The sequence below is a fragment of the Durio zibethinus genome, chromosome 17, assembly GCF_047325235.1.
Source record: "Durio zibethinus cultivar Kanyao isolate XHJ-2024 chromosome 17, ASM4732523v1, whole genome shotgun sequence".
Taxonomy (NCBI): domain Eukaryota; kingdom Viridiplantae; phylum Streptophyta; class Magnoliopsida; order Malvales; family Malvaceae; genus Durio; species Durio zibethinus.
The window spans coordinates 4,231,386-4,251,333 of NC_143178.1; the positions used below are offsets into that span (position 1 = coordinate 4,231,386).

At 29.2% G+C, this 19,948-nt stretch overlaps 3 protein-coding genes across 3 annotated transcripts; all 3 read left to right on the forward strand.

The window, feature by feature from the left end:
* The first annotated feature begins 2,169 nt into the window (after nucleotides 1–2,169).
* LOC111287118 (late embryogenesis abundant protein At1g64065-like) lies at nucleotides 2,170–2,820 on the forward strand. The gene has a single exon (XM_022877368.2). It carries the CDS (start codon nucleotides 2,170–2,172, stop codon nucleotides 2,818–2,820), a length of 651 nt encoding a protein of 216 aa, XP_022733103.2.
* A 4,950-nt stretch (nucleotides 2,821–7,770) lies between these two features.
* On the forward strand, nucleotides 7,771–8,418 carry LOC111287131 (late embryogenesis abundant protein At1g64065-like). The gene has a single exon (XM_022877391.2). The coding sequence runs from the start codon at nucleotides 7,771–7,773 to the stop codon at nucleotides 8,416–8,418; it is 648 nt and encodes a 215-aa protein (XP_022733126.2).
* Nucleotides 8,419–19,046: 10,628 nt separating this feature from the next.
* On the forward strand, nucleotides 19,047–19,697 carry LOC111287139 (late embryogenesis abundant protein At1g64065-like). The gene has a single exon (XM_022877403.2). The coding sequence runs from the start codon at nucleotides 19,047–19,049 to the stop codon at nucleotides 19,695–19,697; it is 651 nt and encodes a 216-aa protein (XP_022733138.1).
* Nucleotides 19,698–19,948: the final 251 nt, after the last annotated feature.

Here is a 19,948-nt window from a genome sequence, read left to right on the forward strand (position 1 = left end):
CCTCAAACTCCTTAATTTTCTATTGTTCACTAAATCCATCACTCGTTGGCATTTTATCAATTCTCTAGGACTTCTTAATCGTGCTTTGATACCACATGTCACGGGCTATGCTTTTTCTCAATTAAGCAATAGATCATATAGTACTTTAATAGACGTTTCTACCCAAGTCAATCAAAGGTAGCTCGATATCTGAACAAGAAACCAAAAAGTCATAAGTCAGTCTCAAGCATACACAACAACATATCGAGGCAAAATGGGAACACACCAAGGTGACCTCAGTTTTCCTACATATATAAAAAAAAATATTTTATTAATATAAAAAAAAGTACATTAAGTCTTCCCATCATCATCGGGCCAGAAGGACAACCTTAGATGAGTGATCTAATACATACCTTGACCAATTAGACAACCCAACAATACATCAACTGCTCACCCCCTCTAAAGAGCAAATGAGATTTTTTAACTATAATTGTTACAATGCTTGAATTATGACATTTTTCCTAACACATGAGATCTACCCTTCTGTTGGCACCTTTTTCTGGTCATGATCTTATACATGGATGATTCATGACAACTTATACCCAATCATGACCTTATATAAGGTTGGCTCATGACACTTAGGCTTGGTTGATTGGAAGGTGCATTAGATGAAGGTGACCTCATGAAGAAGTCCGGTTTAATATGCTGCAACATGGAAATAGATTTTTATAGACAGTTATGCAAAGGATTTGAAGCGCGAATATGACATGTAAATCCAATTATTTGTGCAACTGTGGGGATTTTTAAAATTTACTATGTAATAAACTGATTAAAATCCTTAATGGCTGCGGTCTTTTCTTCATGTTCGGCAACATATCAACTTCACTGATACTTTACATTAATCTTATTTATCATTTTCATTCGTCATTTTTGTGAATTCAGTTAAAATTTTAAGACTTAATTTTTGAAGAAAAACTTCTAATTTTTGTCAAATATATATCATCCAAAAACCTCAATCTGGAATATCTAAATGGTTGCCAGTAGATATATACTTTCCATACTCTGTACAAGCAAATTATTTCAAAATATCTTCCTCCATTTTCATTAATATAAGCCAAAAAAAAAAGTTGAAGAAAATATTTCTTATATTCACCTCTACCTATGGTATATTAATAATACCCATAAATCCAGTCCCACCATACTCCTTCCCATTTCTCCAACATCACCTTTGTAAGTGACCTAAAATCTTCACTTTTTACATTCTCCTCAGGAAAATAGTTTCTTCACCTCAAATGTTTGAAAGTCTCCAATCTTATTTACTTCCCAAAAAAGTTGCCCAATGAAAGAGAAATAAATATATGCATATTATTATCATAAACAGAAATGACAAGACATAATTCATTTATTCTAATTTTTATATTTTTATCTTCATACTTGGAATGCTACGTTGTTTTTTTCATAGGCAAACAAAAAGGAGGACTAAAATTATTAAAAAATTTAACAATTATTATTTGATTGTCCGTTGTAAATAACAAGTAAAAAATTCATAATTTCAGAAAAATTCTTGAAATTAACATTTAGTGGTAAGTTGCTAATAATTATTTATTAGATTAATGAATTAATTTATTATCTTTCTTGTTGGTTGAAAAGGAAAACTTTTGAATTAAAAAAGAAACTAATAGTATTGAACAGAAAATGACATAATTAATGAATTATTAGTTTATGAACGAATTTCCAAATCGATGATTTCAATTGCGAACCGTTAAACAAAAGGGAAAAAAATGGCATGGCGGAGAGTATGTTGCACTCCATCGCACAACAACATAAATAAAAAAATAGGCCCAGATAGAACAGAAACTTCTATTGATATTTTAATCTCTAACTACCATTTACCAAAATGACGAGGCCATCTAGAATGAATGTCAGAAAGTCCAACTTTACACGCGTTTCTTGGTAGAACAAAAAATGAGATCCACTTTGTTTCACTCCCATTTCGAGGAACCTGTCTGACAATCTTTTCATCATGTATTTCTATGTTAAATTCACCTGTGTGAATCATTATTGTGTACTATATATATATCGGCTTCCTCTGCTAAGGTTGCCATAACCTGCTCTGTCCGCTTCCTCAATTTAGCTTAAACATTAGGAGAATACTTATTTTGTTTTCAGTTTCCTAGCTAGTAAAGAAGAATGGCAGAGAAAGAGCAGCAAGTGCATCCCCTAGCACCAGCTGACAAGCACCCGAGAAGTGATGAAGAATCAGCCTCCAGTTTGCAATCCAAAGAGCTGAAAAGAAAAAAGAGAATCAAATATGCTGTGTATATTGCTGCTTTTGCTGTGTTCCAAACTGCTGTCATCCTGGTTTTTGCATTGACTGTTATGCGCGTTAAGAACCCAAAGGTGAGAATTGGAAGAGTCACCATTGAAACGATGGAAACCAATAACACCGGAGCCGCTGCTGCTTCGTTTGACCTCAAGTTCATTGCCCAAGTTACGGTAAAAAACACCAATTTTGGTCATTACAAATTTGATAACAGTACTATGACATTCCTGTATGATGGCGTAATAGTAGGGGAGGCAATTATTCCTAAGGCCAGGGCCAGAGCTCGTTCGACCAAAAAATTGGACGTCACAGTGGAAGTAAACTCCAGGGCATTGACAACCACTACAGGGTTAGAATCTGAACTGAGTTCCAATTTATTGACATTGAACAGCCAGGCCAAGTTGAAAGGACAAGTGGAATTGATGAAAGTGATGAAGAAAAAGAAATCCCCAGAGATGAATTGTATCCTCACATTCAATGTGTCAACAAGGAATCTCCAAGATCTAAACTGCAAGTGACAACAATAATTATTGCTTAATTTGTTCTGGTTTTTTTTAATACTTGCTGTATTATGTGAAAAATTATACACTGTAACATATAATTTATTTTTGTGTGTATACGTATATCTTCTTATAGAGGATGTCATTTTACTTCGTTGTTGTATTTTTTGCTTGCTGGTTTTGGTTTCCTGCTTCCTATTCTTTAACATTAATGATTTTTTTTTTGGGGGGGGGTTGGGTCACTTGGTTGAATATGCAGGATCTGGTGCTAGAACTCCAAAGAAAGTCCAGGGCTTGTCATCAGGGCCCAATCCCAAGTTCACATATAAGGCTTATACTAACTTGGAATTAAATTACTTATAAAATATAAAAAATATTAAGAGATATGTGAAAAAAAATAAATTAAAAAATATTATTTTTTATATGGACGAATTCCAATAATGATAACATATATCATGAAAAAAATTGTAAAAAAAAAATAATAATAATAGTAATAAATATACTTTAAAAAAATTATAAAATGAAAAATAAAAATTAATATAATATATAACATTTATAGTCTTTAATTTATAAAAGAATTATTGATTGGCAATTAAGATTGAATAAATAATTTATAAATTAAAAATAAATATAATAAGTGATAAAATTGATCATAAATTTTTTGTATTTATTTTCAAATATAAATTTGATGATTAAAGTGGAGATAAATATAATAAATTTGATAATTTTATTATTTTAAAATTTTAATATAAAAAGTTCTTCCGACAAGTTGATGTAAATTAGTTAGGACAGTTTCATCTATATCATTTGACAAATTAACTGACAATTATAGGGATTCAGTTTAATCCAGAGTGTCTCATGATTACTGAAGGTAAGATAAATGTCTGCAATTGCATCAAACAGATTGAGAAAAGATTAGGAAAATGACTACTGAGTAGAACAAAGGCCAACCAATCGTGGTCTTCAGCCTTTTTTTCTATATGTTTGACGCAATCGCTAACAATTGTCTTACCTTTAGTAATTACGAGGCACTCTGAATGGAACTAAACTCTCTATAATTGTCAGTTAATTTTTCAGGTGGTAAGAATCAAACTATCCTGACCAGTTTACTTCACAAGTTTTATCCTAGATTAAGTACTATATGTTAAAGTAGCTAAAGCTTGAGAGCAAAAGAACCATATATCCAAACAAAAAAGGAAAAGAAAATAGAGAAAGAAATACCAATAAGTCAAAAGACAATGTAACCGCCAAAGCAGCAGAGCAATTACATTGAGGTCAAAAGTTTCTTGAAATTCTTCAAGTATGAGAAAGCGTAGTCACAACCTTTTATGCCAAGTGAGGGACGCAGTTTACAAGGAATAGAGAGACCAAAAAATTTTACATCTGTGGTACTGTCAATACTAATTCTAGTTGGTTATCATCAATTCCATTGTTTTATCGCTGGTCAGCAGCCAGGCCTGGCCTGGTTGATTGGAAGGTGTATTCGATGAAGGTGATCTTATGAAGAAGTCTGGTTTAATGTGCTGTAACATGGAAAAGATTTTTGTAGACCGTTATGTATAGGATTTGAAGCGCGAATATGACATGTAAAACCAATTATTTGTGCAACTGTGGGGATTTTTTTTATCTACTATATATGTAATCAAATGATTAAAAGTCCTTAATGGCTGCTTCTTTTCTCCATGCTTGGCAACAAACCAACTTCACTTATGCTTTTAGTCAATATTTTTTTTGTCATAATGTATAAGCCTTTAAACTTATCACTAGACATAATTTAGGAATCATCATCAATTTTTTTTTTTGTTTAGATATAATTGATTATCTAACTAAATTTATCTTATTTAAAATTTCAAACTTAATTTGGATATATTTTAAAACTATATTCTTGTCTATAAAATCAAACTAAATTTAATAATACGGTTACCTATTAAAAAGTTATAACACATTTGTAACATCCATTGAAAGATGGAATTAGTTGTTTTTATGTTATTCACTAAGCCCTAAAAGAATTACATATATTGAGAATTATTCTTAATCAACTCTAATATTTTGATAAAAATTTAAAAGAATTCCCTTCCCTTAAAAGTATATAAGAAAACAATTATTTCTCTTGAAAAAGCTTTATTACCAGATTATTTAACACTTATTTTATCTTTTATGAATTTTCAAAAACATAATTAATTTAAAAAAAAAAATTGATATTTCAACTTCTTCATAAAATTTTGACAATCGTTTGAAAAGGAAAATTGATATTTTAATTTTTTTTCAAAATTTGAAATTATTTTTTGCTTTAAGGAAAACTTGTTACTTCAACTTTTTTCCCAATTTTTGAAATTATTTTGTGTTTGATGAAAAATTTTATATTTCAACTTTTTTTCAAAAACTTTAAATTTGTTTTCATTTTAAGGAAATTATTTTTCATTTTAAGGAAAAATTAATACTTTTGCTTTTTCTTCAAAATTTGAAATTATTTTCATTTAAAGAAAAATTGATGTTTGAACTTTTTCTTAAATTTTAAAATTATTTTTTATTCTAAGGAAAAATTAATATTTTAACTTTTTCTTTGAATTTTTTTATTTGAAATAAAAAAAGTTTATCCAAAAAAATAAATAATAGGTAAAAATATTAATTTAAAAAATAATAAATACTAAAAATACCAAAAATGTCTTACCTCAACTCAATAGAAAGGATTGGCTTGACTCAAGACTTAAGGATGGCTTAGAAGCTTGGGAGCTTGGCTTGCAAAGCTCACAATCGACTTGAGGTCTAGAGTGAATCGTAACGAGGTCAGGTTAAAAAAAAAGCTAACGCACAAATCCTTTAGATGACCCGACAGCTTTATTCTCCCATGAACAACATTATTTTTTATGTCTTTAAATACTCAAATCAAAATTTTTTACTTCATTTTTCAGCTCTCTTTTCTTCTCTTCTTATGTCTCTCTCTTCCTCTCTCTAGACTAATGTACCCAAAACTGGTGAATTACATAAAAAATTGGAAAATGGCACCTGAAATTGAAAAATAATATCGAAAACTTCAAAAATTCATTAGAAAATTCATCTTTTTTCAAAAATTTTCTAAAAATTCAAAAAAAAAAAGTCAAATTTTGACTCATTTTAGTTTCCTTCAACTCCTATCCTTTAAACACACTATCAAACTAAACCCCAAGCTTTAATAAACTACTTAAAAATTTCTATCACTGCTAAAGAATTTTCCTCTCTGCTTATTGTTTCTACTTTTTTCTCACTATGTTCCTCCTACTTATATTGATCTTGTTCAGTTTATATAGAGATTAAATTTTGGTAGAGATTAAATTGAAATTTTAAATTTGCATCTCATCTATTCATCTAATTTCAATTTCAAATGGGTTTAACCCAAATTTTCCCAAATTTCAAAACTCTCATTATCCCATCATTTTTTAAATTTTTCTCCATTTTATCTTTTTCGCTTTTATTTTTATTTTTTTTTATCAAAACATATGAAATAAAGTTTTAAAAAACTAGGCTTTTAGACAACCTAAAATAATATAGCCCCAAAACATCATAGCCTAAAACATGATTCAGACTTAAATAATATATCTAAAAATTTAATTTTAAGCCCAATTTTTATTAATAATTTTAAAAATTTTAAAAATTTTAAATTAAATATAGTATTTACATATTTCATTAATCATTTTTATGATTTCGACTAAAATTTTAAGATTTAATTTTCGATGAGAATCTTTTAAGTTTTTTGTCAAATATTTATCGTTCAAAAACTTCAATCATGAATATATAAATGACTACCAATAGATATATAATATATTTTCCAAACGCCGTACAAGCAAATTATTTCAAAGTGTCTTTCTCCATTTTCATTAATAGAAGCAAAATATAAAACTTAAAAGAAAAGTTTTCTTACATTCACCGTTACCTATTAAGTATATTAATAATACCCACAAATCCGGTCCCACCACACTCATTTCAATTTCTCCAACATCACCTTTGTAATTGACCTAAAATATTCTCCTTTTACACTCTGTTCTGAGGAAAAGAGTTTCTTCACCTCAAATGTCCAAAGTCTCCGATCCTATGTACTTTCCCAAAAAATTGCCCAACAAAGAATAAAATAAATAAATATATGTATTTATGTATGTATATCATTACAATAAACAGAAACGATAAAACCTAATTCATTCATTTTAATTTGAATATATTTGCCTTTATGCTTGAAATGTTATGTGATTGTTTCAAGGCAGACAAGAAATAGGACTCAAATTACTACGAATTTTAATAATTATTATTTGATTACCGGCTGTAAATAACATGTAAAAAATTCATAATTTCAGAAAAAAAACTCTTGAAATTGATATTTAGTGATAAGTTGCTAATAATTGTTTACTAGATTAATGAATTAATTTATTATCTTCCTTATTGGTTGAAAAGGAAAACTTTTTAATTAAAGAAAAAAGGTAAATCAATGAATTATTTATTAGTTTAGGAACGAAATTCGAAATTCAAAATTCATAATTTCGGACCGTTAACCAAAAGAGGAAAAAAAAAAAAAGGCATGGCGAAGAGTATGTTGCACTCCATCTCATAGGCCCAGGTAAAATAGGTAGGATGGTTTTAGTCCAATTAACAAATAGAACAGAAACTTCTATTGATATTTTAATCTCTAACTACCATTTACCAAAGTCACGAGGCCATCTAGAATGAATGCCAGAAAGTCCAACTTTGCACGCTTTCCATGTTAGAACAAAAAATAAGATCCACTTTGTTTCACTCCCATTTCGAGGAACCTGTCTGACAATCATTTCATTATGTATTTCTATGTTAAATCCACCTCTCTGAATCATTATTGTGTACTATATATATATATCGGCCTCCTCTGCTAAGGTTGCCATAACCTGCTCGGTCCACTTCCTCAATTCATCATAAACATTAAGGGAATACTTATTTTGTTTTCAGTTTCCTAGCTAGTAAAGAAGAATGGCAGATAAAGAGCAGCAAGTGCATCCCTTAAAACCAGCTGACAAGCACCCGAGAAGTGATGAAGAATCAGCCTCCAGTTTGCAATCCAAAGAGCTGAAAAGAAAAAAGAGAATCAAATATGCTGTGTATATTGCTGCTTTTGCTGTGTTCCAAACTGCTGTCATCCTGGTTTTTGCACTGACTGTTATGCGCGTTAAGAACCCAAAGGTGAGAATTGGAAGAGTCACCATTGAAACAATGGAATCCAATAACACCGGAGCTGCTGCTTCATTTGACCTCAAGTTCATTGCCCAAGTTACTGTAAAAAACACCAATTTTGGTCATTACAAATTTGACAACAGTACTATGACATTCCTGTATGATGGTGTAAGAGTAGGGGAGGCTATTATTCCTAAGGCCAGGGCCAGAGCTCGTTCGACCAAAAAATTGGACGTCACAGTGGAAGTGAACTCGGGGGCATTGACAACCACTACGGGACTAGACTCTGAAATGAGTTCCAATGTATTGACATTGAACAGCCAGGCCAAGTTGAGAGGACAACTGGAATTGATGAAAGTGATGAAGAAAAAGAAATCCCCAGAGATGAATTGTACCCTCACATTCAATGTGTCAACAAGGAATCTCCAAGAGCTAAATTGCGAGTGACAATAATAATTATGCTTAATTTGTTCTGGATTTTTTTTATTACTCACCGTATTATGTGAGACATTATACACTGTAATATATAATTTTATTTTTGTATGTATACGTATATCTTCTTATACAGGATGCCATTTTATTTCATTTTTGTATTTTATGCTTACTGTTTTTGGTTCTTGCTTCTTTTTCTTTAACATTTATGATTCTTGTTTTGTATTTTTTTGGTTGGGTCACTTGGTTGAATATGCAGGATCTGGTGCTAGACTTCAAAGCAAGTCCAGGGTGAACCATCAGGGCCCAATCCCAAGTTCATATATAAGGCCTATAAAAATGGAATTAAATGACCGAACAAAATATGAAAAATATTATAAGATATATGAAAAAAAAGATTATTTTTTTATAAGAACTAAATTGTAATAGTGATAAAATATATCATGAAAAAAAGTTGTAAACAAAAAAATAAATTTCAATAGTAATAAAATATATCTTGAAAATGTTACAAATTAAAAAAATAAAAAATTGTTTAATACACTATATTTATGGTTCTAAATTTACAGAGAAATTATTAATTGGTAATTGAAATTGAATAAATAATTTTTAAATTTAAAAGTAATATAATGAGTGATAAGCTGAAATTGAATTTTTTGCTTATATTTAAAATATAAATTTGATAATTATGGTAAAGATGAATATAATACTCTAGATAGTTTTCTTACCTTAAAGATTTAATATGAAAAGTGTTGAGAAATCAACACATATACACATGTAACACCCAAACAAAATAACAAATTCAAATTAAGAATAAGAACACATAAATATATTTATTTTAGTCTGACTCAAAATAGTCTACTTCAAACCTAATCTACTAATAAATAAATCTTTATAATTGTAAAATTTTTAGAATGAAAAAAATCTTAAAAGACTATTTACTCAAAACTTAATCCAAAATTCAATTACACTCTTTTAATAGCCTACTCACTTAACTATTCTCTTTGTGTCTAATTATTTGAGATTTACAAACTAAAAACAAAATATCTTATTTATAAGGGTCAAATCCCTTATATTTTTACTAAACTTTCGATGTTAGATACAAAACAAACTCAAACTCACTTAACTTTTGATGTGATGTTATGAGATTCAAGGCAAATCTCAATAAATCTTTCCTTGACTTAAATCTCTAAATACTTCAACAAAATCTGTAAAACTAACACGTTTGCCTTTCTTCTTTTCTTTCATCACAAGGATCCCAGCAACTGAGCCTTCATCAAGCATGTACAAATGATTTTTGATCTATTCCCTTATAAAATCACACTACCATTCTTATACATTTTTAATGACTAATTACTAACATAGTATATGTACCCCCGAAAAACTAACTCACCCAAAGCAATTAAATTATAGCTACAACTCGGTACATACTTTACACGATGAAATGTCCTAACAATATTATTGTGAGATCTAAGGCGAACACTCCCAATGCCTTGAATTTGCACATTTTTGTTGTTAGTAACCACAATATCCCTATACTTTTTATTCTCATCCAATTTATCAAAACAACTCTTATCATTACAAATATGAACTATAGTAGCAGAATCTAAAACCCAACCTTTATTACCTTTCAAAGTCTAAGTCTCATCCACACAAGTCGTCAAAATGAAATCATCATCATTAGATATGATAGCAATAATATATCACTCTTTTTTTCATTCGATTTCTTCTCATCATTCACCATTTAAAAGCCGTCATATCTCTTCTCAGCTTCTTGTAGCGTACTTGGATATGTTCTTTTTAACCATAATAATAACATTTATGTCACTGTAATTTCTGTCTGTTAACTTATATCTCTCTTTTGATCCATCAATTTTTTTTGAGTATTTTTTCGATTAAAACCTTCTACAGCTAGTGTACTCCCCTCAGGTGATGAGTTACGTGTTTTCATAAACCTTTCATTCTCACGCAATAGGACAGTCATATCATCCAATTTCAAAGTAGACCTACCGACCAATAAAATCTAAACTAAAGGCTTATAAGACTTGGGCAAAGATGACAGCAAAATTAAAACCTTCTCTTTAACTTTTAACTCATCAACAGAAATCATCAGTAATTGAGAAACCAATCTATTAAACTCATTTAGGTGATTATGAAGACTCGTACCTTTTTTATCTTTAGAGAATACAAATCTATCTTCAAACATAATCTGTTAGTTAATGACTTCGATGCATAAATACCTTCAAACTTATCTCACAAACTCTTCAAAGTACTCTCAATCAACACATTATACTTTACCTCTAGGGCTAGCGTCAATCTAATAGTACTATCAGCTTTTTTTTAAAATTTTATTCAAATTACTGTCAGACATTCTCTTAGGGGTATTACTCTCTAATACCTGATCCAACATTTATTGTATTAACAGATCTTGAATCGTACTTTATCATAACATAAAATTACTTTTTTCATCAAATAATAAAATCCAAACTTAAGCATAGGCATACTAGATATACCTTCTTCATACATCTTAAAATACTGTTTCACGATCTTTTGAGCCCATGAACCTTAAACCTTGAACCTTGCTCTAATATCACTTGTTGAAAAATCAACACACACGCGTAACACTCACACACAAAAATAACAAGTTCAAATCAAGAATAAAAACCCACAAATATATTTACTTCGGTTCAACTCAAAATAGCCTACTCCAAACCTAATCCACTAACAAATAAATCTTTATAACTGTGAAACTTTTAGAATGAGAAAAATCTTAAAAAACTCATTGTCATAACATATAGATTCAAAAATTTATATCTAGATTTAACAAAAAGAGTTGCCACCAATTTTTTTATCTAGGTGTGATTGGCTACCTAAGAAATCTATCCTTTTAAGGAGCTCTTAAGCTTGATTAAGGGTTTTTAAAAGAATAAGTTTAGGTCTACAAACCAAAATAGGGTTTCAGAGTTTGGTTACATATGAAAAAAGTTATAGCACCCTCATATGCCAGTCCATAGGATGGTACCATTTTATTTTAAATTTATCTTAGGGTCTTAATTCTAATAGTTTCAAATTTTTATGTTCAAATATTGGAAACAATTCATAAAATTTTTTGATCAATCTAGTAGAATTTTTAAAAATATTTTTTCACTTCAAGAGTATTCAAAAATCTCATTTGTTTTCTTGAATAGGCTCCGTCGTAGGAAAAAAAGGTTTAATTATTTTTTTATTTTTTTATTTTTTTATTTCTAAATTTTTCATCATTTGGGTTAATTTAGAAATATTCTTTTTTTTGAAATTTCTAAAATTTCCACCATTTGCACTTATTTAGAAATTCTCTTTATTTTTTTTCTTTTTTTGGAAGAAAAATAATATGACAATTATTTTTTTATTGAAATTTCATTTAAATTCTTCCACCATTTGAAACAAATTTAAAGAAATTTCTCAACTAGAGATTTATTAAGAATTTACCATTTGAAATTTCTAAAAAATCTCATCATTGGATAGTTGTCAAATATTTTCAACCAAAATTTTATTTTATTTTTTTCTTTTTTTGTTTGAAAATAAATATTAATTATTGTTATTGAAATTTTATCTAAATTATTTCACTATTTGGGATAAATTTAGAAAAAATTTCTCACATAGAAATTTTATAAAAATTTATCATTTGAAATTTTTAAAAATTTCATCATTGGATAATTATTATTTATTATAAAAAAAATTTTTATACTTTTTTACTTTGTACTTTTTTATTTTTTCTTTAAATTTAATCATGCAAAAATATTTTAAAAAAACAAACATATAAATAAAATATTAAATAAAAATAAATAAATACCAAAAAATAAAAACTGCTTGGCTCAAGGGGCTCAGCGCGGCTTAGCTCCAGGAATAAAAAACAGCTTGAGAGATGCGACTTTACGGCTTAGCTCGGCTCAAGAGATTGGTTGGTACGTGAGTTAAAAGCAAGTTAGCGCCAAGGGTTAGGTCACTCAAATGAAAACACGCAGATCCTGGATCTTCTTAAGCGCCAAAACAACGTCGTTTTGGTGAGGCTATAAAAGCCCAAGTTTCAGCCTTTCCCTCAGATTTCTTCTTTCGTCTCTCTCTCTTCCCCTTTTTTTTCTCTTCTTGCTTCTCTAGCAACTAAAGAGCTCTGGTTGAATCTTTACCAAATTCTAGAAAAAGTTATCAGAATCTGAGTTAGTTCGTCAGAAGTTCATCAAAAAATTCAACCGGTGCCAAAATCTTCAATCGAATTCTGGAAAACTTGCCAAAAAATTTAATAGGTGCAGAAAAAGTCACCAAAAAATTTAACCGACACTGAAAATTTTGATCAAAATCTGGGAACTTTCCAAATTTTTCAAAAAAATCTTTTTTTTTTTCCTAAACCCAAAAATCTTTGAAATTTTTTATCTGCTTTTTACTTATTTTGTTTTTGTGATTTGCTTCTGTGTGTGATTTAGGTATGGTATTTATAAGATTTTAATCTGATGAACCCTAATCTAAATAAGAATCCCAATTCCTTTCAAACTTCAACCTTAAACCCAACCTAACTAGTTTAGACGATTTCACACAAACTAAATCACTTATTCTTTTGCTTTTTTCATTTTTTATTTTTAATTAACAAAATCCTAATCTAGTAGACCTCAAAATAGATTGGGATGTCTACAACTACCCCTATTTGTGCATTTTTTATAAAATAAAAATTGTACAAAGACGTAGACAACCCAATCAACTCGACTAATTTATTTTATTTTTTTTTCTCAAACTCTTTGAATAACAAAAACTCTTCTAAATAGAGTCTCCACAACTTTCGAAAATAAAAGGCTCCTCTAAACAAAAGCACAATAATTTTGAAAAATAAAAAAATTTTCTAAATAGAGGCACAACAACTTTAAAAAATAAAAGCTCATCTAAACAGAGGCACAATGACTTTGAAAAATAAAAGGCTCCTCTAAATAGAGGCACAACGACTTTAAAAAATAAAAGCTCATCTAAATAAAGGCACAATGACTTTGAAAAATAAAAAGCTCCTCTAAACAAATGCACAATGACTTTGAAAAATAAAGGCTTATCGGCAATCATGTCTAGAGGAGTCATAAATCATGTCTAATAAAAACTCAAAAATTCATAATTTGAGTTCGAAATTCAAAGGTTCAGATTCGTAAAAACCTTTTAGCTTCATAAGAATTTACTAAAATTTGATTCTCAAAATTTTAGTTTCACAAGAATTTAATTCGTAAAATTTCATATATGCAAGAATTCAAATTTTTAAGATTTCCAAAATTTGCATTTGTAAGATTCTCATCAAAAATTTTAATTTAGGGATTTCCATGCAAATTGCAAGGCTCACATCCAACATTTAAAGATTCTTATTAAAATTTTAGAGATTCATATCCAAAAGTACAAAGCTTTTCATTTGAGTTCAAAGGTTCACATTTAATAAAACTTAGAGTTTCATATTTAAAATCTCAAAAGTTTTCATTTGAGTTCGAATATTCATATTCGAAAAATTTTAAGGTTTCACACCTTAAAAATTCTCATTTGAAACTCAAAATTCAAAGATACTCATTTGAAAATGTCTTAAAGATTTTTATTTAAGACTCAAAAGTGGTCATTTGAAAACGTCTTAAAGACTATCATTTAAGACTCAAAGATTCTCATTTGAAAATATCTTAGAGATTCTCATTTAAGACTCAAAATTTTTCATTTGAAAATGTCTTAAAGATTTTTATTTAAGATTCAAAAGTTCTCATTTGAAAACATCTTAAAGATTCTCATTTAAGACTCAAAAATTCTCATTTGAAAACATCTTAAAGTTTTTCATTTAAGACTCAAAGATTCTCATTTGAAAATATCTTAAAAATTCTCATTTAAGACTCTAAGATTTTCATTTGAAAATTCATGACTTTATCAAAATATTCAAAATTTCTTTTTCAAATGAGCTTCAAACTTTTACCAAAGTCAAAATTTTGTATGTACTGAATGTTATGATCAATTATGTAAATATTTTCTTAATGATGCAAATGCAACAATCTAGATTCTCACAATGCCAAATTCTTAACCATGATTCAAATATTTACTGCATAATGTAAATGCATAGCCAAATCAAAGTTTCAAATATTCTCCAAACAACAATGTAAATGCAATGCATGTAATGTGGATGTCTATGTCATGAAATTTTAATTAAATGTGGTAATATCATTCTCAAGACTTCATCATCTCTCATTTTGTTTTTCAACTTCTCAGTACTAACCATTTAGAACAAGTTTCGTCAATTGATACTTGACCGTAATTTATAGGCCTTTCAACACTAGCAATTTCAGAATAAATTTCATCCATTGATTCATACTATTTTCACCATAATTCATAAACTTCTCAGCGCTAACCATTTTACAATAAATTCTGTCTTCTGATTCACATTATTTTTATCCTTTGATCATAACTCACATGTTATGTCAACCAATTTATCACCATATTTATCACCGCATATCCTTCATAATCATCTTTTCAAGTTTCTGCCATCTCTTCATCATTTTTTATCCCATATCATCTTGAATTTCATTTAAAAGAATGCAAGAATCTTTTGTGTACATTATCATTCATTCATCATCATCTTAATTTTTTACAACTATAATACAATCAAACATTTTTTTAATTTATTACGGGGATGCAATAACAAGATAGCACGGGATAAAATTGAAAGAAAAGTTAATTAAAAAAGAGTGAGTCTGGTACAAAAAAAATGGGTTAAGGAACAAATTCAAAACATGTCCTTAGGAATGGTATTGAATAAATGGAGTAACAATACCCTAACAATGAATACTCAAGCAATTCTTAACATTAATCCAGAACTCTTTTTCAAAAACTCACTCCGTTGACTTTCGAAGTCATTTTGAGTTCATTAAACTTTGCTTCAGCTTTTAGAGATATGTGAACTATTTATCCAATTCTCAACTTAGAGATTTTTTTACCGAAATCCCTTTCAGATTTTCAATTTGAGTTTTTCTTTTATCTCATTTTCATCTTTTTTTCCATTCTTTCATTTTCTCTTTTTTTTTCCTCTTTATTTTTTTTTCATTTTTTATCTTTTTTTTTAATTTTTTTCATCCATTAGTAATATCTTTAAGACATTAATCTTTAAAACAAATTTCATTGCCCCATCATAAGCGTGCCTTAGCTCAATATATGATCATTCAATTTAAGCATTTATATTTAATCTAAATGAACTTTTAAATGTTGTAATATAGGCTATGATGAGGGATCATAAAAGAAATGGATAAAATAGGCTTAAAATATGTATTTAAAAGGTTTAAAACTAAATGATTATTTCTTATCATTTGATGAAACTTAGCATTTTGCCCCATTCCACATCATTTCACTATTTTTCTCTTTTTTCATTCACATTATTCCTCACAAAATAACTCACATTACATTACCCAAAATCATTTATGGCATTCATTTTTCTTTTCTCTTACTTTTCATTCAATTATTAGGAATTTATCATTTGAAATTTCTAAAAAATCTCATTATTGGATAGTTGTCAAATATTTTCAACTAAAATTTTATTTTTTTTATTTTTTTTGGTTTTTTTCTTTTTTTTCGTTTTAAAACAAATATTAATTATTGTTATTGAAATTTTATCTAAATTATTCCACCATTTGAAACAAATTTAGACATAATTTTTCACCTTGAAATTTTATAAAAATTTATTATTTGAAATTTTTTTAAAAGTTTCATCATTAGATAATTATTATTTATTCTAAAAAAAAAATTTGTAATTTGTAATTTTTTTTAAAATTTAATCATGCAAAAATACTTAAAAAAACAAACACATAAATAAAATACTAAATAAAAATAAATAAATAAATACCAAAAAAAGAAACGGCTTAGCTTAAGGGGCTTAGCGTGGCTTGGCTTTAGAAACAAAAAATAGCTCGAGGGAGGTAACTTGGCGGCTTGGCTTAGCTCAAAGGATCGATTGGTACTCGGGTCAAAAGCGGATCAACGCCAGGGGTCAAGTCGCCCAAATGGAAACGTGTGGATCCTAGGTCTTCTTAAATGCCAAAACGGTGTCATTTTGGTGAGGCTATAAAAGCCCAAGTTTTAGCATTTCCCCTCAGATTTCTTCTTCTCCCTCTCTTTCTTCCCCTTGCTTTTCTCTCCCTCTCTCTCTAGCAATAGAAGAACTCCAATTAAATTTTCATTGGATTCTGAAAAAAGTCATTAAAATCTAGGTTAGTCATCGAAAGTCGTCGAAAAATTCAACCGATGTTAGAATCTTCAATCGAATTCTGGAAAACCTATCGAAAAATTTAACTGATGCCGAAAAGGTCACCAAAAAATTCAACCAGCATTAAAAAATTTCACCAAAATCTAGGAATTTTTTAGAGTTTTTAGAAAAATCCCCTTTTTTTTCCTAAATCCAAAAATATTTGAAAATTTTTTGGCTGCTTTATGCTTGTTATGTTTATGTGATTTGCTTCTATGTGTGATTTAGGTTTGGTATTTATAGGAGTTTAATATGAAGAACCCTAATCCAAATAGGAATCTCAATTCCTTTCGAACTTCAACCTTAAATCCAACCTAACTAGTTCAAACGATTTCTCACAAACTAAATTACTTATTTTTTTGTTTTTTTTTATTTTTTATTTTTTATTTTTAATTAATAAAATCTTAATCTAGTAGACCCCCAGATAGATTGGAATGTCTACATTTCTTATTGAAAACTTAACCAAAAATACAATTATATATTTTTAATAGTCTACTCACTTAACTATTCTTTTGGTGTTTAACTATTTGAGATTTTACAAACCAAAAATAAAACATCTTATTTATAAGGATCAAATCTCTTATATATTTACTAAACTTTCGATGTGAGATACAGAACAAACTCAAATTCACTTAACTTTTAATTTGAAATTATGAAATTCAAGATAAATCTCAATAAAAAGTTCATCTGGTAAGTTGGTGTGAATTAGTTAGCTAAAGCCCGAGAGCAAAAGAACCACGTGACATCAATTCCAGTGTTTTGCAGCTGATCGACAGCCTGGCCACGCTTGGGCTGGTTGATTGGAAGGTGCATTAGATGAGGGTGACCTCATGAAGAAGTCCGGTTTAATATGCTGCAACATGGAAATGGATTTTTATAGGCAGTTATGCAAAGGATTTGAAGCACGAATATGACATGTAAAACCAATTATTTGTGCAACTGTGGGGATTTTTAAAATTTACTATGTAATAAACTGATTAAAATCCTTAATGGCTACGGTCTTTTCTCCATGTTCGACAACATGTTAACTTCACTGATACTTTACATTAATCTTATTCATCATTTTTATTCCTCATTTTTGTGAATTCGGTTAAAATTTTAGGACTTAATTTTTGAAGAAAAACTTCTAATTTTTGTCAAATATATATCATCCAAAAACCTCAATCTTGAATATCTAAATGGTTCCCAGTAGATATATACTTTCCGTACGCCGTACAAGCAAATTATTTCAAAATATCTTCCTCCATTTTCATTAATATAAGCCAAAAAAAAAAAAGTTGAAGAAAATATTTCTTATATTCACCGCTACCTATGGTATATTAATAATACGCATAAATCCAGTCCCACCATACTCCTTCCCATTTCTCCAACATCACCTTTGTAAGTGACCTAAAATCTTCACTTTTTACATTCTCCTCTGAGGAAAATAGTTTCTTCGCCTCAAATGTTTGAAAGTCTCCAATCTTATTTACTTCCCAAAAAAGTTGCCCAATGAAAGAGAAATAAATATATGCATATTATTATCATAAACAGAAATGACAAGACATAATTCATTTATTCTAATTTTTATATTTTTATCTTCGTACTTGAAATGCTACGTTGTTTTTTTCATAGACAAACAAAAAGGAGGACTAAAATTATTTTAAAAATTAACAATTATTATTTGATTGTCCGTTGTAAATAACAAGAAAAAAATTCATAATTTCAGAAGAATTCTTGAAATTAACATTTAGTGGTAAGTTGCTAATAATTATTTATTAGATTAATGAATTAATTTATTATCTTCCTTGTTGGTTGAAAAGGAAAACTTTTGAATTAAAAAAGAAACTAATAGTATTGAACAGAAAATGACATAATTAATGAATTATTAGTTTATGAACGAATTTCCAAATCGATGATTTCAATTGCGAACCGTTAAACAAAAGGGAAAAAAATGGCATGGCGGAGAGTATGTTGCACTCCATCTCACAACAACATAAATAAAAAATAGGCCCAGGTAAAATATGTAGGATGGTTTTAGTCCAATTAACAAATAGAACAGAAACTTCAATTGATATTTTAATCTCTAACTACCATTTACCAAAGTCACGAGGCCATCTAGAATGAATGTCAGAAAGTCCAACTTTACACGCGTTTCTTGGTAGAACAAAAAATGAGATCCACATTGTTTCACTCCCATTTCGAGGAACCTGTCTGACAATCTTTTCATCATGTATTTCTATGTTAAATTCACCTGTGTGACTCATTATTGTGTACTATATATATACCGGCTTCCTCTGCTAAGGTTGCCATAACCTGCTCTGTCCGCTTCCTCAATTTAGCTTAAACATTAGGAGAATACTTATTTTGTTTTCAGTTTCCTAGCTAGTAAAGAAGAATGGCAGAGAAAGAGCAGCAAGTGCATCCCCTAGCACCAGCTGACAAGCACCCGAGAAGTGATGAAGAATCAGCCTCCAGTTTGCAATCCAAAGAGCTGAAAAGAAAAAAGAGAATCAAATATGCTGTGTATATTGCTGCTTTTGCTGTGTTCCAAACAGCTGTCATCCTGGTTTTTGCATTGACTGTTATGCGCGTTAAGAACCCAAAGGTGAGAATTGGAAGAGTCACCATTGAAACAATGGAAACCAATAACACCGGAGCCGCTGCTGCTTCGTTTGACCTCAAGTTCATTGCCCAAGTTACGGTAAAAAACACCAATTTTGGTCATTACAAATTTGATAACGGTACTATGACATTCCTGTATGATGGTGTAATAGTAGGGGAGGCAATTATTCCTAAGGCCAGGGCCAGAGCTCGTTCGACCAAAAAATTGGACGTCACAGTGGAAGTGAACTCCAGGGCATTGACAACCACTACAGGGTTAGAATCTGAACTGAGTTCCAATTTATTGACATTGAACAGCCAGGCCAAGTTGAAAGGACAAGTGGAATTGATGAAAGTGATGAAGAAAAAGAAATCCCCAGAGATGAGTTGTACCCTCACATTCAATGTGTCAACAAGGAATCTCCAAGATCTAAACTGCAAGTGACAACAATAATTATGCTTAATTTGTTCTGGTTTTTTTTTTTAATACTTACTGTATTATGTGAGAAATTATACACTTTAACATATAATTTTATTTTTTGTGTATACGTATATCTTATTATAGAGGATGTCATTTTATTTCATTTTTTGTACTTTTTGCTTACTGGTTTTGGTTCTTGCTTCCTTTTCTTTAACATTTATGATTTTTTTGTTTTTGGGGTTGGGTCACTTGGTTGAATACGCAGGATCTGGTGC

Bases quoted from the DNA above. Each gene is read 5' to 3' on its own strand.
- LOC111287139 (XM_022877403.2), top strand. From the start codon at position 19,047: ATGGCAGAGAAAGAGCAGCAAGTGCATCCCCTAGCACCAGCTGACAAG.
- LOC111287118 (XM_022877368.2), top strand. From the start codon at position 2,170: ATGGCAGAGAAAGAGCAGCAAGTGCATCCCCTAGCACCAGCTGACAAG.
- LOC111287131 (XM_022877391.2), top strand. From the start codon at position 7,771: ATGGCAGATAAAGAGCAGCAAGTGCATCCCTTAAAACCAGCTGACAAG.